Source organism: Mytilus edulis, chromosome 11 (assembly GCF_963676685.1).
Source record: "Mytilus edulis chromosome 11, xbMytEdul2.2, whole genome shotgun sequence".
NCBI classification, from domain to species: Eukaryota; Metazoa; Mollusca; class Bivalvia; order Mytilida; family Mytilidae; genus Mytilus; species Mytilus edulis.
Window position 1 is genome coordinate 79,379,347 of NC_092354.1, and position 19,023 is coordinate 79,398,369.

Consider the following 19,023-nt stretch of genomic DNA (forward strand, 5'->3'; position numbering starts at 1 on the left):
CCTCAACCAATAAAAACTGGGCCCTACGAAATAGCCCTTAAAACGGTGCTTAACGTGGCGTTAAAACACAAAAAATCAATCGATCCATTTATTCAACTACCTAAAATATCTTTAAACTTTATAACATATGTTATGAACAATATAAGATATCTTTTAAACTATATCAGATATCTTATAAACTATATCAGATATCTTATAAACTATATCAGATATCTTATATACTATATCAGATGTCTGATAAACTATATAAGATATCTTAAACTGTTTTTTAGATATTGTGCAATAACTAAGAACAAATAGAAAGACAGCTTGCCAAACTACTAACATTGTTTTCGTTTTTGTTAAAACATGAAAATTGACTTTACCGATATTTTGAGTTCAAATTGCAACTGATATTAAGTTTGTTCTTATGTGGTAAAGTGTCCCGCTCTCCCAGGTTAAGGGAGGGTGGAGGACTAAAAAGAATGTTTTATCTTGCCACAATGACATTCTGTATGAGCCTGTCTTAAGTCAGAATCCTGTAGTCCATATGTTGTCCTATATTCATGCATGTCTGTCATACATGTTATATGTGTTGTTCTGTTATAATAATAAATTTTGGCATTCCGTTTTACACATTTTAAACTATTCAGCATTTTTTCTAGACTGCCCTAGTATAGGGCACTTTACAGTTTTTTCTCGTTTGAATTGTCTACCATTTGTCGTTTCGGAGCCTGTTATAGCTGACTATTTAGTATGTGATTTGCTCATTGTATAAGGCCGAATAGTGACCTATAGTTGTTAATTTCTGTGTCATTTGGTGTCTTGTGAAGAGTTTTCTCCTTGGCAATCACATCATATCTTCGTTTATTCCCCAGTTGGAGCTATTGGTCTGTTACTGATGGAATATATTGTTGAGTGATAATAGTTATTGAGAAATGTTGAAGTGAGGGGGATTGAAATTTTGACTCTTTTGAAAGGGGTCTTGAATAAATTTTTCCTTCTTTCAGGTGGGGACTTGAATAAAGAAGAGACATTACACAAGGGTGCACAGACTCCAATTTTTCCCTTGTTCTTTGTAGCCATTGCATTGTTTTATGTTGATAGTTCTAAATATGAAGGTTTACCTCAAGTATCATATAATCTGAGCATGATCCACGAAAATGAGTATAAGATCTAATGAACAAATACATGTACACCTTACAATCATTCCTAAACATGCTTTATATATGCTATATCTACCTTTCAATTGTAAATGATTTATTAATGGGTTTTATTTATACCACAAATTATTTGAAAACTTTACCTTTATAGTAGACTTTACATACAGTATGCATTTTCCTCATTGTTAAAGGGCTTACAGTTGCCAACAACTGCTTAAATCCACTTCACTTGAGCTTTGACAAATAGTTGTTTTTATTGGCAATCCTACCATCTTCCCTCATTTTTATATACAGCAAATTGATAAAATTGATCAATGTTGAAGCAACGTATGATCATAGTAACACTTTTTTCATATTAAAAATCTTTTATTTTCAGACACCCCAAGGGTGACTGGGGTATAGAAATATGGTCACTTGGTCTTCTCCCGACCGGCAGTAAAACGCTTGCTGAAGTGGGGCGTCCGTTTGGCTGTGCGGGATGTATCAAGTTCGCAGTCACGTCCGTCAGAAGGGGACGTTAAATCCGATGCCTCGTGTAAAGAGAATGCCACGCTCTTTGCACGTTAAGAACCCTTGCAACAACTCTTTGAGGGGTCCGTAGGTGGCCTGATGTAAGGCAAAATTTATGTCCCTATCCAATATACCCTCATTTTCCAGTGGCAGTCCAAATTTCCCCGACCATCATCCTAGATGGCCTCTATTACAACAACCTACCTATTGTATTTATTGTGAACTTGTTCTCGTCCTGAATATGCATGAAATATTTGCCACTGGACGTTAAGCAATCAACAATCAATCAATCAATTTATTTTCAGATCACACATAATATTCAACCAATTTTACACAAATTGTAACACTTGATAACACACCACTTGTAAATGTCATATCTTACTGTACATGAACAACAGCATTGAAGACTAACAATAACAAATATATTATAACCTGATTTACTTTTTAAAAGAAAAAAGTTCTTTTGGTGAACCATAATCATATGCATTGATCTACAAAACTTTAATGTACATTGTATTTTTATAAATAATGTATGAACATCATTAAAAGAAAAGGCTCTTTGACAATAAGACAGTAAACCAACAGACTTAAAAACATGAAAATGTCATCTTCAAAATCCTACCTTAAATGATTGTGTATTAAAAGCTTGTGTATAAAATTCTCAAGGTACACAATTTTGAACTGAAAATGGTTTACTTCAAGTGCACAGTTTCATGTGATTGAAATCCAAGATAAAACTAAAAAAAAATCTCACCTAGCTTTTAGGGCTAGGCTAGCCAAAGGTATTTGCAATTGTATATATACAATGTTTGTTTTACATCTATTCACTTTAAAATAGGAATGATAATCTGGTTTTAAGTTATACCAAATATGTGTTTGTAAGATTTTTATTTACACACTGACGTTCCTATAATTTGGATGTGTACTTTTGCAATGCTTTTTAATAATCTAAAGTGATGCTGCAAAAAGTCCGTGAAAATGACCCGATTAATTTCAGTAATTTAAATCAATAGCATTAAGAAGTATATACATGTACATTTGTACATGTATGTAAAACAAAAAAATAAATATATTTCAGTTTTACTGCCTCCTGACTTATTCAAACTGTTCATACCTACCTGTACCTACTAACTGCACTGTTTAATCCCAAAACTTTTTATAAATTATTTGTACATCAATTATGTAAGAAAGAAAAAGAAAAACAATTTTACTATCATATACATGTACACTAATTATATTATATGCATGACTAGAAACTCATTTTTCATCTGGAGATGGGGAAACAAACATATATTTTAATTTTGGCAGACATTTCTAACAATAAAATACCAACAATTGCAACATCAACATCAAAATATCAACTACAACAATCCTGATTGTTACTAGAATTCATGTGTATGGTGAATATCCAAATGATGTCAATAAACTCAAACACTTCACAAACTTCTCCCTACGCAAAACACATCTCTCAAGCTCAGTATCTAAATTTGTCTTTTGCTCTGCTGTTAATTGCACCTGTTGTTGGTTAGTGTTCTCTAAAATTTCAACTTCCAAATCTGCTAGAGAAACACCAAATTGGGCTAGTCCATTTTCTAGTCTCTCTTCTAAACTTAAACTTCTTCCAAATACCTCTGATGGTGCTGTATGTAAGGACCCCATATTGTTCAACATACCGCTAACCCAAAGCTGTCGTGGTGATTTTTGATGAGCTGTCCTTAAACCATGAGCATTCCATCCTCTCTGGAACTTGTCAAGTTCATCCTTCAAAATAGGGATATAAACGTACTGCAGTGCCCATATATGTATATTGTTACTAGGATCTAGTTGCACCTCTAGGGAATCTTCCATGTCATAAAACTCTTTTTTAAAAACTGACGTCACCTCCTTATGCATATCTCGCCAAACTCTTTCGATCCTTTGATTGTGGACTGAACGACCAGTAATATGGCTACTTCTTCCTCTTATAAGGTTCATAAATAATGCTACCTTTGTATTCTCAGCTCCATGGTCAGACCGTACTCTTGACGGAACACCAAGTGTAGTACAAGCTTTAACAAACTGTTCAAGAACGGACGATGCTGTGTTATTTGTACCACAGTGGAGAAAGGTAATATACCTGCTGTATCCGTCAATACATCCATGGGTCACAAATCCCCATCTGTAAACAATAAAATAAGAGAAAATAAGATCTTTGTTCATGGTGTATTATATATGGTTTAACTACCAAAACATTTCTTCGAGTTTCTGCATAAAGCATATGTTTATCTGCATGTAATTGAATGTACATCAATCATACATTTGCACATGAGTGCACACACTGAAATGTTAGTGGGTATTATCACAATTTAAATTATAAAAAAAACACCACATCCTATACATGCTATATGTGCCGGTCCTAATCCAGGATATATAAATAAGTGGTGGTTGTTTTTACCTGTATTTCATGTTTTTGTTACAATTTACAAACGTATGTTTAAAATAGTACAATGTATTTGTATAATATAAATGAGGCCATCATTTCTTGTCTGTATTCCTTACTATGTGAATTGTGATTTTTCTTATCATTCGTCTAAGAGTAAGACACGGTTTAAGACTGTTAACTGTATTTGATGAGGACAACTAATGCAATTCAAATTGTCTTTTTAAGTAGTAGAACACAAATATGTGTCAATAAATGGCCATGGGGAATGTATCCATGGGACAAAAATGATGCCCCGCTTGCATGTATCATGTATCATGTATCAAATTTTGCACTTGATCTGAGTTTTGTTGTAATAAGCATTGTGTATAAGTTTCATAATATTTAATTTGGATCAAGCAAACTCAAGTTCGAGAACAGAAACAAAAAATTCAGCAATTCTAATATTTGTTAAGGGGCATAACTCTAGAACAGTAAAAGTGAAGTCACTAAAATTCAAACTAAATCTGTGCTTGTTGGTAAAAATAAGCATTGGGTATTACTTTCATAACATTTGGTTGATGCAAACTAAAGTCACAGAATGGAAACCATGGAAACCAATTTTGGAACATATGTAAGGATAAGGGTAAAACGTAAGGCCACCGCCGCTACTGTGTGTGCATAATTAATAATCTAATAACAAACAAATAACATCCAGAGAATGAAACAGTTCCCCATCAAAAATAGCCCTTAAGACCAAAAGCATTTATGTCATTGTATACCTAAAAAGTTTCATATGACCATCCATATGCTAGAGGGTATTTGGTGTCGCTACACTATAAACTATTCTATGCTCTGCAGCTGACCATCTTTCGCTAGTTTCATCAGGATCAACTCTTCTTAAACTAGCCCTGACTCGCTGCCGTTGTATAACTTGGCCATCTGCTCTGAGGTAACATTGTATCTGCAATATACATTTGTATTTCTATAATTTATCATATCTTGCTACAATTTAAGAAAATAACAACTTGATCATGAAAAATTTCAATCCTGATCTAGCATAGAAAGTTCAAGTAATAGACACAGACTAGAGTAAGAATAACAGAATGCCTGCTACCACATATACATGTAAATGCAAAAATAATTACATAAACCAGCATTAATATTTTTGTTAAAAAAGGTATAAGGCAGAGTTTGAAATAGAACCGTGCTCTAATCTTATGTCAACATATACACACATGTATGTGTTTTTACATTCTACACTGTTCTAGTTGATATGTTAAATAATAATACAGTACACCTAATTATAGCCTTTTGTGTAGACTACAAGATTATAATTGGCTTCATTGGGTCGATATATCCTGTATTGACCTCATTCAAAGGCTATTATTTTTCTGACCATTGTATTAAAATAGGCATTAAATTCTCTTTTTTCATTTATTTAATTTTTTTGAACTTTATAGATAACATATTGTCACTTTGACAATAACAAGTTGTTATTTTACTTTTTTTATGATTTTTTTGGGTACATCTTAATAATAATATATATCATTATAAATGTAATTGAAGATTTCTTTTCTCAAAAATTCGATCATAGATATACATGATTTATATCATGAAATTCATTAGTTGACATCAAAAAGTATCAGGGTTCTCACTACTTTTAGCCGATTCCATATGAGTCCTGGACTCATAAAAAACGTTTTTAAAAACTTGTGATTCCAAAGATGCATCAAGATTGTAAAATTTTGTATAAACTGAACACGCATACATTGTATCATAATTGTATAGCAAAAGTTAAAAGCAATCTTTATTCAATGTCATTTCATATACTTTGAACTATATTGGTTTTTAGATTCTAAAATTAACTGTGCAAAACAACTTTTGGTATCCTCTGTTTTCTATCTACTTAGTACATTCAAAAATATAGTTTTAATAACATGCGACTTTCCACTAATGAATCAAATTTCATATCATACATATCTTACCTGAGATCCTGCATTAGGATGGGACTCCTTTAACTCTCTCACTTCTTCATCTAGATCTTGCTCTGTTAAATTGGAGAATCTGTTTTCCATGGACAGTCCATGCTCCTTGAGTTTAGTGTAAATTACTTTCCTACAGCAACCAAAATGTTCTGCCATTTGTGCTCCTGTAAAATTGGACTGGTACATGAACTCCAACTCCTCTCTGGTAATACTAACTTTAGGGCGTCCTGGATTACCTTGAATGAAAATAATTTTTTACATGTTTATGTTATCAAATTAAAGTGTCAGAAAATTGTAAATATTTTAGACGATAATGCATTGAGTGTGTAGGTAAAAGTAATATCTTTATTTAGCTTGCTTGCTAGCTGAACCGTGAAGTCATTGTTAGGTAAGGTATGCTTCCCTCCTTCCAAGAAGCCTAATCCAACAGATAGACAGATTGGTCACCTGTCAAGACGCCTACTCTTAAAGAAGGGTAGTTACCTAACCTAATAATGGCTTCACGGTTCATTGGCGGTTCAGTTAGCAAGCAAGCTAAACACAGGTATAACTTTTACCAACACACTCAATGCAATCAGCTGTAGAATTTAGAACACTAAAATAATACTGGTAAATGAATTTGAGGAACATCTTCTAAGATCTACAGACACAAATTTTTAAACTGCCAAGCCATAAACAAGAATAATACAAGAAAATAGGTGCCTACTCATATCTTTTATTGTCCTGATGTGGGTTTTTTAAATCAAATAGACATGTACAAAAATGTATATTATGGACTTCAACTCACTTAAGCCAGTTTGATAACAACTTTCTGAGTGAGGGACTATCCCCCAGACAAGGGGTCATTTTGCTGTATAAAAGAAATGAATAGGGAATGTCAGCTATAAAATGCCCCGAAATCACATAAGTAAAACAATTCAAATGAGAAAACTAATGGGCTAATTATATTAATGTACAAATAAATGAACAAGAAAGAAATATGTAACACAGCAGCAAACAACAACCATTGACTCCTGACTAGGGACAGACACATACATGTACATATAGTAAACACTGATGATGCATGTAGCTGGACCACACCATCCCCCTAACATTGTGTTGTAAGGCCAACTAAAATAATTAGATTTTCATCCAGATTTAAATTTGGAAAAAAATGGGGTGGGTGGGATGATTTTATTTTTAAAATTTTATTTGATATGAAACCAGTAACAAAAATGAAAACAAAATCCAGAGCAAGACGATTTCATAGGGACGGCAGGATGAAAATCTATCGAATAATTTAAATAAGCCTAACAGAACATTATACATTTGTAAGAACCAACTATAAAAATTAGTTGAAAAAGCTTACATGTATCTATTAAATCAGAAGGATACAAATAGATATACATTTGTACATAGAGTGAACGTGGCCAGGTACTTATACATCCTAATAACAAACTTATATATCCAAGTACCAGAGCTTCAGATAATCTACGTATTTGCTTGATCACGCAATACAAATAATTAAAAAACCCAATTATATGCCAAAACCATGAGTTCTTAACGCTTTTATTCACCATCGTTCAAGTTATTTACCCTTATCTGATAACAGTCATCGCGTAAATCTATTTTTACAATATTTATAATTGGAAATGTCCTGTTCGTTCTAAAAATAGAGCCCTGCATCAAGTAGCTGAAATGGGTCCCTGATCGGAATTTTCCTTTGCTCAATAGGTACACTTGTTTATGAAAACATTTCGATCTTCTAGTCGTTTATCCAATTAGCGTTTGTCATGACTCACGTTGTCATATTTTTTCAAATTGTTTGGGATTTATCATAACATACAATGAATGAAAACGAAAGTAAATGTCCTGTAATAATATTGAATAGAAGCATGATTTCAGCTTCTTTTTGATAGCTGAGGGAAAATCATGATGATAACAGGACTCAGCTTGTGTTTTAAGGAGGCGTCCATCCAACACATGAGCGTGTTTGCGTACCTTAACGAGAACATTGCAAGAACGATAAACATGGGGTATCGTCAAGAACGAAATCAGTTGGAAAAAGTGAAAGGTCAAATCAATTATGACATATGTAGTTGGAAAGCATCGGAAACCAAAAAGTCAAATAAACGACAACTTAACCCAGATTTATGTAAATTATATTAAACCAAAACATTCAAGTATAAGTTTAGATATTATTTTTTCATTTTAGTTGTAGAGTGAATACACATTGTGATACACATCATGTTTTCTTTTATATCAATGCAGCGTGACACTTTCTTTGTTTTGGACTAATTGTTCTGTATGCTTAAGATAGTTGCCTTAATTATTGGCAAGTGCATTATAACATTGCCATTTATTTATTTGACAGGAGACTGGAGTATGGCACTATGCAGAATTATCATGATTATTAGTAAATTTAAGTTGAATGTGGTCTACATCATAAACCCATCCTATCAACCTGGTCAAGGTTTTGGGGTATACATGTATCTTAAATATGGAAACTACCATATGGGATCTATAAAGGGAATTAGTTACTGTCCAACTCGTCCAACTAGTGACACCAGCTGCAGTCTAAATAAGTTGTGTGAGAAAATACAAAACTGGCAGAACGTTTAAAACGGGACACAAATTAAACGTACAAAAATTTGCTTGTTAGTCAATAAACCCAATAAAATAGCTAGCAATATATATATACATAAGAAAGAAACATATTTAAGATGGAAAAACATCTGGGGTTGATATACATGTAATGTGATTATAACATGCCTAACTATTCAATATTGTGTTGATGAAAAAAAGCAATTTTATATTTGCTTGAGAAGTGAATTGGAATTGATAATGAAAAACTTTATCATCCAATTACATAAAAAAAATGGTGGGTAAAAACCCCAATTTGTGAATTCTTATCTGGAGCTCTGTAGTACAGATCTTAGAGGACTCACAGTTACTGAACAAAGTTCAAAACCAAAGACCAACTAATAAAAAAAATCATGCATCTAAGATTACCTATTTATAATGGTTTACTTTTATAAATTGTTACGTGGATGGAGAGTTGTCCTCATAGTGGCACTCATACCACATCTACCAATTCTGACCATGGATTTAGGCAGTACCTGTTGTCAGTGTAGCGATAAGTTACTGTGAACACAACAGGGGTCCAATTTTAATGAGCTGTTGTCTACACGAGTCATGAGCTACAGTACACACTTGCAACTTCTAATTATTTTAAATTATGGGACCCCTCTTTGAGAAAAGTTGTTCTAAATACAAATTATTTTCCCATGCTTAAATAAAACAAAACAGTAAAATTAAATGACCCCTTGCTCGAGATTAAGGACCATCCCAATAAATGCCAACTGTCACTTTTTTTTTTGGGGGGGGGGGGGGTACCTCCTGATACCACCATGGAGGCTCCCGAATGGAAATTTAATCAACAATTTTAAACAATAAATTAATTTTACAATGAATGGCTTGTAAAAGTATGGATAAGCCAAAATAACAACATTAAAATGTATTTGAAGGACCCTTTTATGCTTTTGTAGGACTATAATAAACTCATCACAGATACCAGGACCAAAATTTTATATTTACGCCAGACGCGCGTTTCGTCTACAAAAGACTCATCAGTGACGCTCGAATAAAACAAATTTTAAAAGGCCAAATAAAGTACGAAGTTGAAGAGCATTGAGGACCAAAAATTCCTAAAAGTTATGCCAAATACGGCTCGATGCAAGACGTAACGGCCATACTAACATGACGGCCATAGGATGAAACGGCCATACCCCGAAAAGATGAAACGGCCATAGTACAAAAACGGCCTTACTTTGTAAAAACGTATCGTTCATGTTTTTTTTTTTTTTTAATGTTATAGATGAATTATTTTGATACTTATAGATGGTTATTATAACTTTTAAATAAATTATACTGTTTTTACATTATTTTTCATCTTAATTTTTTCCACATCAGACCAGCTTTTACTGAGATGCTTCAAACCACTGCAACAGCCTCACCACAGATCAAGCAGCTGATGACATACCTTCAACGTACCTGGTTCAACAACACAGTCTGGACTGTTCAACAGTGGTCTGTCCATCGGCTCTCAGTGAGGACAAACAATGATGTAGAAGGTATTAATTCTTAGTAATATATTTTATAGTTAATAATAAAATCAAAATAAGAAGATAATAAAAAATAAGATGAGACAACAATTCTCGTAACTTTCAACAAGCACCAATGAGAAATTACAATAACTTTACACATTAAAAACATATTTCGCTTTTATTTAAATTTTTGGTATCTATTGTGTTTATTTATTGTGTTTATTTATTTATAAATGTCACTAGACACATTAAAATTGTTTCGTTTTTATTCAAATTTTTACTAATTATTGTGTTTATTTTAGGGTGGCATAGGCGTTTCAATGGCAAGGCTGCCCACAACCACCTCCATTTCTACAAGATTGTGCCAGCCTTCCAACAGGAAGCCAAGACCGTGTCCATCACACAGCAGCTTGTAAGTGAACAGCAGCTCAGCCGATACCAACGAGACACATACAAGCAGCTTCAAGGTCGTCTAACTTCACTGTGGGACCAGTACGAGGAAGACAGTATCCGTACATCCGACTTTCTCCGTTCCGTAGGCCATCTGTATGCACCACCTGTTCCTCAACCAGAGACCCTCCCAGAGTCTGACTCTGAAGATTCCGACTACGAGTCTGATTAAGTGTTAATTGTAGTGACTTGATGAACATATTGATTGTGCTTATTATGTGTATACTAGTGCTTTGTTAAAATAGTAACTTTAATGAGTTCATGATCGTAATATAGTGCATTTTGGTATGTTTTAGTGCTTTTGTTTCAGTTGTGACTTTTATAACTGCATGTTTATGTTGTGACTTTTTATAACTGCATGTTTATGTATTTTAGTGCTTTATGATATAGGTTATATGTGTGAGTGTGAATATAAATGTTTGAATATTGGGAGACATGTGTATGTAGTGGAATAAATGAATGAGTGACAAGAGCATAAGAGAGAAAACGTACGAGAATGTTAATTTAAAAAATGTATATAAGATGAATGTCCTACATGTATGAACGAAATGTATATATGAATGGTTTGTGTATGTTGTATGTATGAAGAAGGTTTATATGTTTGGTGTTTATTTGTTTATCTGTATGACTGAATGAATAAATAAAATATATTAAAAAAAAATATCATCTTTTGTTTCTTATGCTAGAGTATATTGGTATGATTGCCCATAATACAAATGCACAAAAATGAGAACATTTAAATTGTCAACAAATAGTATTCAACACAATTCAACACAATGAACAAAGCAAAAATAACATTCAGTATGATAAAAATGAAACTGGCCATCTTTTATCATGTAATTAGCCAATCGTGTGCACATTCCTGTCAGATTTTACGGGTAATTTGTTATGTTATTGGAAAATTCTGCAGCAGTCTCTGTCTTGGAAAGATGTTCAGCAAATAGAATGACTCTAAACTATAAGAAAGAAAAAAAAATCAGAATTATTAAACAATGTGTCTGATGATCATGACAAATAATACTCGAACTTGATGAATTGCCTTCCTTAGAGTTAACCTTTACACTGAGTCCTGTTTTTAATTTCACCAAGACTGAGATTGAGAAGATTTTTATAGTTTAGAATAATATATATTTTTTACAGATATAATAAAAAGATCTGTAACATGTGCTTGTATTTATATATCGTCATTGACAGCGACAGTCAACATTCCTACAGTTTAAAATTCATTTAAAATATGATGCCTTTATATCACATTACAATAAAAATGATTCTTCAGAAAATGTTTACAACTGAAAATGAAGAAATAATCAATATACTTACATAATATGGCCGCAACAAGTTGTAAACACGAGCGATGATGATCAAGCAAAGATAACTCTTACAAGAATAAATAAAATCTTCTGTACAGAAAAAAAGTACTACACAATCATATTTATGTTATTATTATGAACAAATACTTATTTTTAGTATTATATTTTATGTAATAAACTCAATAAAAAAAATTAAAAGTGTAGACGATACGTCTTACAATGTGTGGCCGATATGTCCCATGGCCGACACATCCTAGGGCCGTCATGGAAGTCTGGCCGTCGCGTCTCGAAAGCATACGGCTAAGGTAATCTATTCATGAAGTAGCCTTAGTTTTTTTTTCAAAAATTCGAAGTTTAATTTTCAATTAATTTATAATTATGGATGTATCAATGATAACTCAAGTCAGTCAATGCACGTAACACCCACCTCATTTGGGCATTTTGAAAAGTTGGCAGGTACCATACTAGTCCAAATAATTATGACGTCTGGCAAGGCTATTTTAATTTTTTTTTCTGGGACGCCTTTTCTACACCGGACGAGTGAGTGCCTTCCGCCCTGTAATGGGTAAAACAGCCATGTAAAGCTGTTTGATCTAAAAACACGAATAATTAGTACTTTAAAATCACTAACACACATACCTGATTTAGGTCTTTCTGCACGATAGGGAACTGTAGATGTGGATGATCGTAACGATTCTGCTGCTTTCGACATCTCATCCAGTAACACAGTCATACGTTCAGCAGTGGGGTTGTCTAATTGCGGCTTAACTTCAACAAATTTTCTATTAGCGTCTCTCAAAAGAAGATCTACTTCTGCCACTGGAATGTTAATTTGAGTGGAAAGGCTATCAAAATCCTGAAATATCTTTAACAAGTCACTTTTACTGCCAGTCTGAATTTCGCGCGCCATTTTTCTTGTCAATTTTTCTTTCAATTGATCAATATCAGCTACAAGCATGCAATAACGTATATTCACCGTATATCAAAGCACACAAACAACTCTGACATAGGTGACGTATTTATTAATATTAAATATTCATTTTTTAATATTAAAAAATAAGACCATTTATTAATATTAGAAAATGATTTTTTAATATTAAAAAATGATTTATTAATATTAAAAAATGAATATTTTATATTAATAAATAGGATCTATTTTTTAATATTAAATATTATTTTTTTAATATTAATAAATCGAATATTTAATATTAAATAATGATTTTTTAATATTAGAAAATAAAACCTATTTATTAATATTAAAAAATGACTATTTTTTAATATTAAAAAATATTTATTAATATTAAATATTCGATTTATTAATATTAAAAAATAATATTTAATATTAATAAATGATTTATTAATATTAATAAATAGGGAATAAATTCCACAACGGCTTGCCATGTTTGTGCTTATAAAATATTGTCTATTAAAATCGAATACGTTTACGGTAATCTATGCCTGGGTTTAGAAAATCCTTAGTTTTTCGAAAAATTCAAAGTTTTGTAACAGAAATTTATCATGACCACATTATAGATATATTTTTTTAAATAATATTCACGTTCATAGTACTTGGATAAAATTATTATGTTCGTTCTCTAGAATAAGTAAATGGCTAGCATTTTCAAGACCAAAAATAATTTGTTTTTTTCATTTTATAAATTAGCTAAAAAGTGGATATGCGACCTAATCTGTAAATGTTATCACATTAAATATAGATCAAAATGTATATATGTATATAAGGTAAACGGACAGAAAGTCACATTACAAAAAGTCACAGGACATAAAGTCACAAATTTGATAGGACAAAAAGTCACAGGACAAAAAGTCACAAATAATTTATTGACAATTGTTTTAATATATACGAATATATCTTGAAATATTTACTTTTAAATACATATATTCATATTAAAGTTTAGGAAATGTGTCATTATACTTGAAGAATTAAGATTTATTTAATTTTAATCATGCAAAAGATGTTTTTCTTGGCACCATGAAGCCATTTAAGTGCCAAGTCACTTTGACATTTTGTTTTTTTTTTAACAATTATTTGATAATCTTTGTTAAAATACAATAGTTAAAGAGAAGTACAAAAATATTTTTGTAGAAATAAGTGTTTTTTATTCAAAGAAAATAATCAGAAAAAATGAATTGTAACTTTTTGTCCTGTGACTTTTTGTCCGTGACTTTTTGTTTGTGACTTTTTGTCCTGTGACTTTCTGTCCTACATTCATATATAAATAACTGCTCAATTTAAAAATCATTAAAATTCTAACTTTGCATTTTTTAAAGTCTTAAACAAACTGTAAATTTCCCATGAAAAAGTTAAAATAAAACCTGTAAACACTCTTGTAAAAACACATAAAGACTTAACAAATGTACATAGTTTATATAATGTTGTTGTGTTACGATTGTTCATTTATTCTTCATTTTTTGGGGTAGTGGAACTGTTCGATATACGAAAGTATGGTTACCCTTTAAAGGGTGTAAAGATCGAGAGAAGAAGAAGTTTACACTATTCGGGTGTACAAACTAGTTTATCCTTAACCAGGTCTGCAGGAACTAACGCGAGTTCCCGATCTTTTTTTTTTACCGTACTGTTGTGTTTCAGTTATGGGCGTTTATATTCATGGCTACAAACCTGTTAACTATCTGTTTATAGTCACTAAATCAGTCACTTGACTTCTTTGACTTCGCGGTACCAAGATATTAGTACTTCTTGTTGGGTTGAACTCTATCATCGAAGTGGGGTTTCCGGTCATGTGCATTGTGACGTACAAGTTCCTTCGTGACGGAGCACCTTGATATTGGACTTTACCACACTCCACTCCATTTTCCTTGGGAAAGTTTCCTAATATTTATTCAAAAACCAGATGAACTGATACAATTCTTCAATGAAACAGAGTCAGTTTCGCTGAATGGTGATCCTTATACTGGCGAAGGACTGGATTTCAAAGCCGAAACAGTCAATAAAGAAGTGCAAGCTTGGATGCCTCGTGGTGTACCAGATGGGAACGACTGGTTACGGGTCACCAGAAATCTGGATAAGTTGAAGCAACTTGGTAAAAAGTGCAAAGTAAAATTGAGAAAGGAAATGGTGAATATGTCAAAGCGACAACCACCCGACCATAGAGCAAACAACAGCCGAAGGCAACCAATGGGTCTTCAATGTAGCGAGAATTCCCGCACCCGTAGGTGTCCTTCAGCTGGCCCCTAAAATATGCATAATAGTACAGTGATAATGGACGTCATACTAAACTCCGAATTATACACAAGAAACTAAAATTTAAAATCATACAAGACTAACAAAGGCCAGAGGCGCAAAATTGCGGCGGGGTTAAACATGTTTATGAGATCTCAACCCTCCCCCTATACCTCTAGCCAATGTAGAAAAGTAAAAGAATAACAATACGCACATTAAAATTCAGTTCAAGAGAAGTCCGAGTCTGATGTCAAAAGATGTAACAAAAGAAAATAAATAAAATGACAATAATACATAAATAACAACAGACTACTAGCAGTTAACTGACATGCCAGCTCCAGACCTCAATTAAACTGATTGAAAGATTATGTCTTCATCATATGAATATCAGGTACAATCCCTCCCGTTAGGGGTTTAGTATCATACTATCATAAAATATATGAGAAGAACATAACCCGTGTCATGCCAACAACTGTTTTTTTAGAAATAAATGTGTTTAGTTCCGATGCAAAGACCCTATCAGTGAATCAATGTTAAAGCCAAAATATGCAATCTTTAATGACCTGACAACAGTATCGTAACTATATCCCCTTTTAATAAGTCTATTTAAAGGTTTTGTTAGTTTCTGAGGAGAATACTGACATTTTTGTGCTTTATAAAGAATATTTCCATAAAATTTTGGATGTGAAATACCTGAACGTATAAGATGTCTGCATGTTGAGTTATATTTACGAATTATCTCCTTATACCGGTGATAAAATTTAGTAAATGTTTTGACCAGTTTGTGATATCGAAAACCCTGGTGTAATAATTTTTCAGTAATACATAAATTTCTCTCGCTAAAATCTAATACATTGTTACATACACGAGCGAATCGTACAAGTTGAGATATATAAACACCATAAGATGGTGACAAGGGAACGTCACCATCTAAAAATGGATAATTAATAATAGGAAATGAAAAATCATCTCTTTTATCATAAATTTTTGTATTAAGCTTCCCGTTTATGATATAGATATCAAGATCGAGGAAAGGGCAGTGGTCATTGTTATCATTAGCTTTATTTAAAGTAAGTTCTACAGGATAAATTTCTTTAGTATACATACTGAAGTCGTCATTATTTAGAGCCAATATATCATCCAAATATCTAAAAGTATTGTTAAATTTTTGTATCAAATGTTGTTTTGATGGGTCTTTGCTAATTTTAGTCATAAATTGTAACTCATAACAATACAAAAACAGGTCCGCAATAAGTGGTGCACAGTTAGTCCCCATTGGAATTCCAATAACTTGACGATATACGGAATCTCCAAAGCGAACAAAAATGTTATCAAGTAAAAATTCAAGTGCATAAATAGTATCAAAGCATGTCCAATTGACATATTTTTTTTTGTTTATTGCTACTAAAAAATGATCTAAAAGAGTTTGAACATATGTACTCGCATTCCGACTTTTTAAATGCCCAGTTAATTAGGGATGTGAATTTTTTCTTAATAAGAATATGAGGCAAAGTGGTATATAGGGTAGAAAAATCAAAACTTTGAACAGATTCAAAATCACCAATATATGCATGCAATTTATCAAGTACTTCCAACGAGTTTTTGACACTCCAAAAGTAATTAATTCCACTATTTTCAAAGGCCTTATTTGAACAATTTATTATCAGGTTTTTTATTGTACCAAGTGTACTAGTAAGTAAAACAGACAATTTAGTAGTTGAACAATGGCTGGAAGATGAAATAAATCTATATTTGTAAGGTTTTTTGTGCAGCTTCGGAAGCCAGTACATAGTTGGAAAACTGTATGAAGTAAAGAGGCGACAGACAGGTCAAAGAAATAATAACATCTACGAACAAATAACGGCATACAGAGTACTGTTACGTTCGAAGGAATATCTACTTTCGCCTTTAGACAAGACCAAAACCCATCATTCTTTGTCAGGAATTGAGTTAGATTCAGATCTGATAAATTTCCAGCAAAGGGAAATAAACCGACGAACAGAATATTACGACACCAAATATGAGAATGTAGAAGCGACCAAGGATGCATCAATGGTTTGTGTAACAACAGATGAAAGACGGCAGATGAACGACATACAAAACCAGTCAAAAAGTTCTATCTGTGATGTTGCAAATAATCTACTAGAAAACATCGTGGACAAATTATACCAAGCAACATTAAAGAGTGAATTAAATGGTTACAGACTTTGCCTGTCAAGAACAAAAAAAGACATTCTAATAATTTTCCATTCTAAATTGAAGGACGTGATTGCTGAACAAGATATCGCCCAAGACCTACAAGAGAACGAAGATGAATAAAAACCAGAAATTACAACCTGTAACATGATTGTACAAAATTATCAGAACATTCAGATTAATATTTTTATTTCATGACTAAATTTATGAAAACAGTTTCAAAGTATGATAATGAAATATATATATATGGAAGCACTAATAACTTAATTACCTAAGCAGATCATAAAAACATAGACAGAAATAAGAAGTATGCAACAATGATAAAAGACAATCAATTGTTAACTGAACTGTTACTAATTTTATATATTGTAATTATGCATGCACTTTCATAGTGGTATATAATAAATTGTACAAATTAAATGTCAATATCACTATGTCTTTTGCTCAACTTAAGAACAACAAGGGAAACTCCAAGTGTTGGTCTTCTTTGGAGGTCTAGGGTGTTTCTTGGGCAAACATACACTGTGCATCCACTGGTTGGATTATAGCTCGTCATCTTTTACATAAGCTTTGGATTTCAAATATTTTAACAAAACGCCTTAAACACCAAAAGATATTTATAAAATCTGGAAACAAAACTTGAAATATAATCTAAAATTTGTTCTTCTTTTGAAATGCGTTGATATCATTGATAAGACAAAATTGGAGTATGTAATAATGAAAATTTAGACATTTTATATAGTATAATAAAGCTTGAGTCAAGGTACATTTTTTATGGTTTATAGTATTAGAATAATGATTGTAAAAACAAAATGATAAAAAAAGTATTAGCCTATCATGGCTATTGTAGTAAATGCATATCTGTTATGTGGGTATCTTATACTTATTTACTTACTATTTAGAAATTAAAGTATAGAACTGTTAGATGCTTCTAACATTATATGGATATATGTTTTACACTAAATGTAAATCCAAGGTTAAAAGTGGACTTCTTTTTTGTATTGCCTTCTATTTCCCCTGGATAGATGGTTTCACTTTGTAAACAGGGACCCTTAGCCTGATCCTGGACGAGTAAGGTAATTGTACACAGGAAATATTTAGGAATAAAACGTTTATATGTCTTAAAAAAAACCGTTTCATTTTTGTTTTATTCATTTCGTATTTGTGTTCTTTTCTTTTGGTTTTGTTTTTACTAATGATTGATGTTCAATTTAAGCAATGGATTACACTATCTTCGAGATAAATGGCTAGTTTATACATGGACACAAGAGCATTAAGGCCTGCAGTACAGGACACCTCAATTTTAGACAGCTTGTCCGCCACTGGAAAAGATATCATGAATTGGAAATACATGCACACAAGTGTCCGTTATGTGGGATAACCGACACCAGACGCAATGATCTTAAATGGCACATCAGAGTTAGGCATTGGGTCACGTGTGGGAACATGGAAAATCTAATGAAGTCAGTTGTCGGCGTAATCATCATTAACACTCAGTACAAGGAATCTGGAACTGCGATCCAGCCGAAGTATGTTCGTCCGAGTCAGTGTAGTACAGAAGAAGCAGTAGTAGAGGCCGATTGTCGCATTAATGGTGTAACCCCCGCCGATTTTGAGGATGAAGAAGTAGTCGAAGTCGAGGAGGTGTATTACGAGGCCCTTACACCTCGGGAAATGGCACAACGACAACGGGAGGAGTATGTTAAGCAACACCCCATTCACTTGAATGAACTAGAGACTCCTGA

At 32.5% G+C, this 19,023-nt stretch overlaps 2 protein-coding genes across 2 annotated transcripts; one reads left to right on the forward strand and one right to left on the reverse strand.

Annotated features, from left to right (window-relative positions):
* Positions 1-1,957: 1,957 nt before the first annotated feature.
* On the reverse strand, positions 1,958-12,935 carry LOC139494631 (uncharacterized). The gene is made up of 4 exons (XM_071282790.1): positions 12,523-12,935; positions 6,039-6,274; positions 4,888-5,014; positions 1,958-3,841 (listed from the first exon to the last, which is right to left on the reverse strand). The coding sequence occupies exons 1-4, from the start codon at positions 12,839-12,841 to the stop codon at positions 3,042-3,044; spliced, it is 1,482 nt and encodes a 493-aa protein (XP_071138891.1). The 5' UTR covers positions 12,842-12,935; the 3' UTR covers positions 1,958-3,041.
* Positions 9,987-11,205, forward strand: LOC139496369 (uncharacterized). Its single transcript, XM_071284902.1, has 2 exons — positions 9,987-10,150; positions 10,426-11,205. Exons 1-2 carry the CDS (start codon positions 10,006-10,008, stop codon positions 10,743-10,745), a joined length of 465 nt encoding a protein of 154 aa, XP_071141003.1. The 5' UTR covers positions 9,987-10,005; the 3' UTR covers positions 10,746-11,205.
* Positions 12,936-19,023: the final 6,088 nt, after the last annotated feature.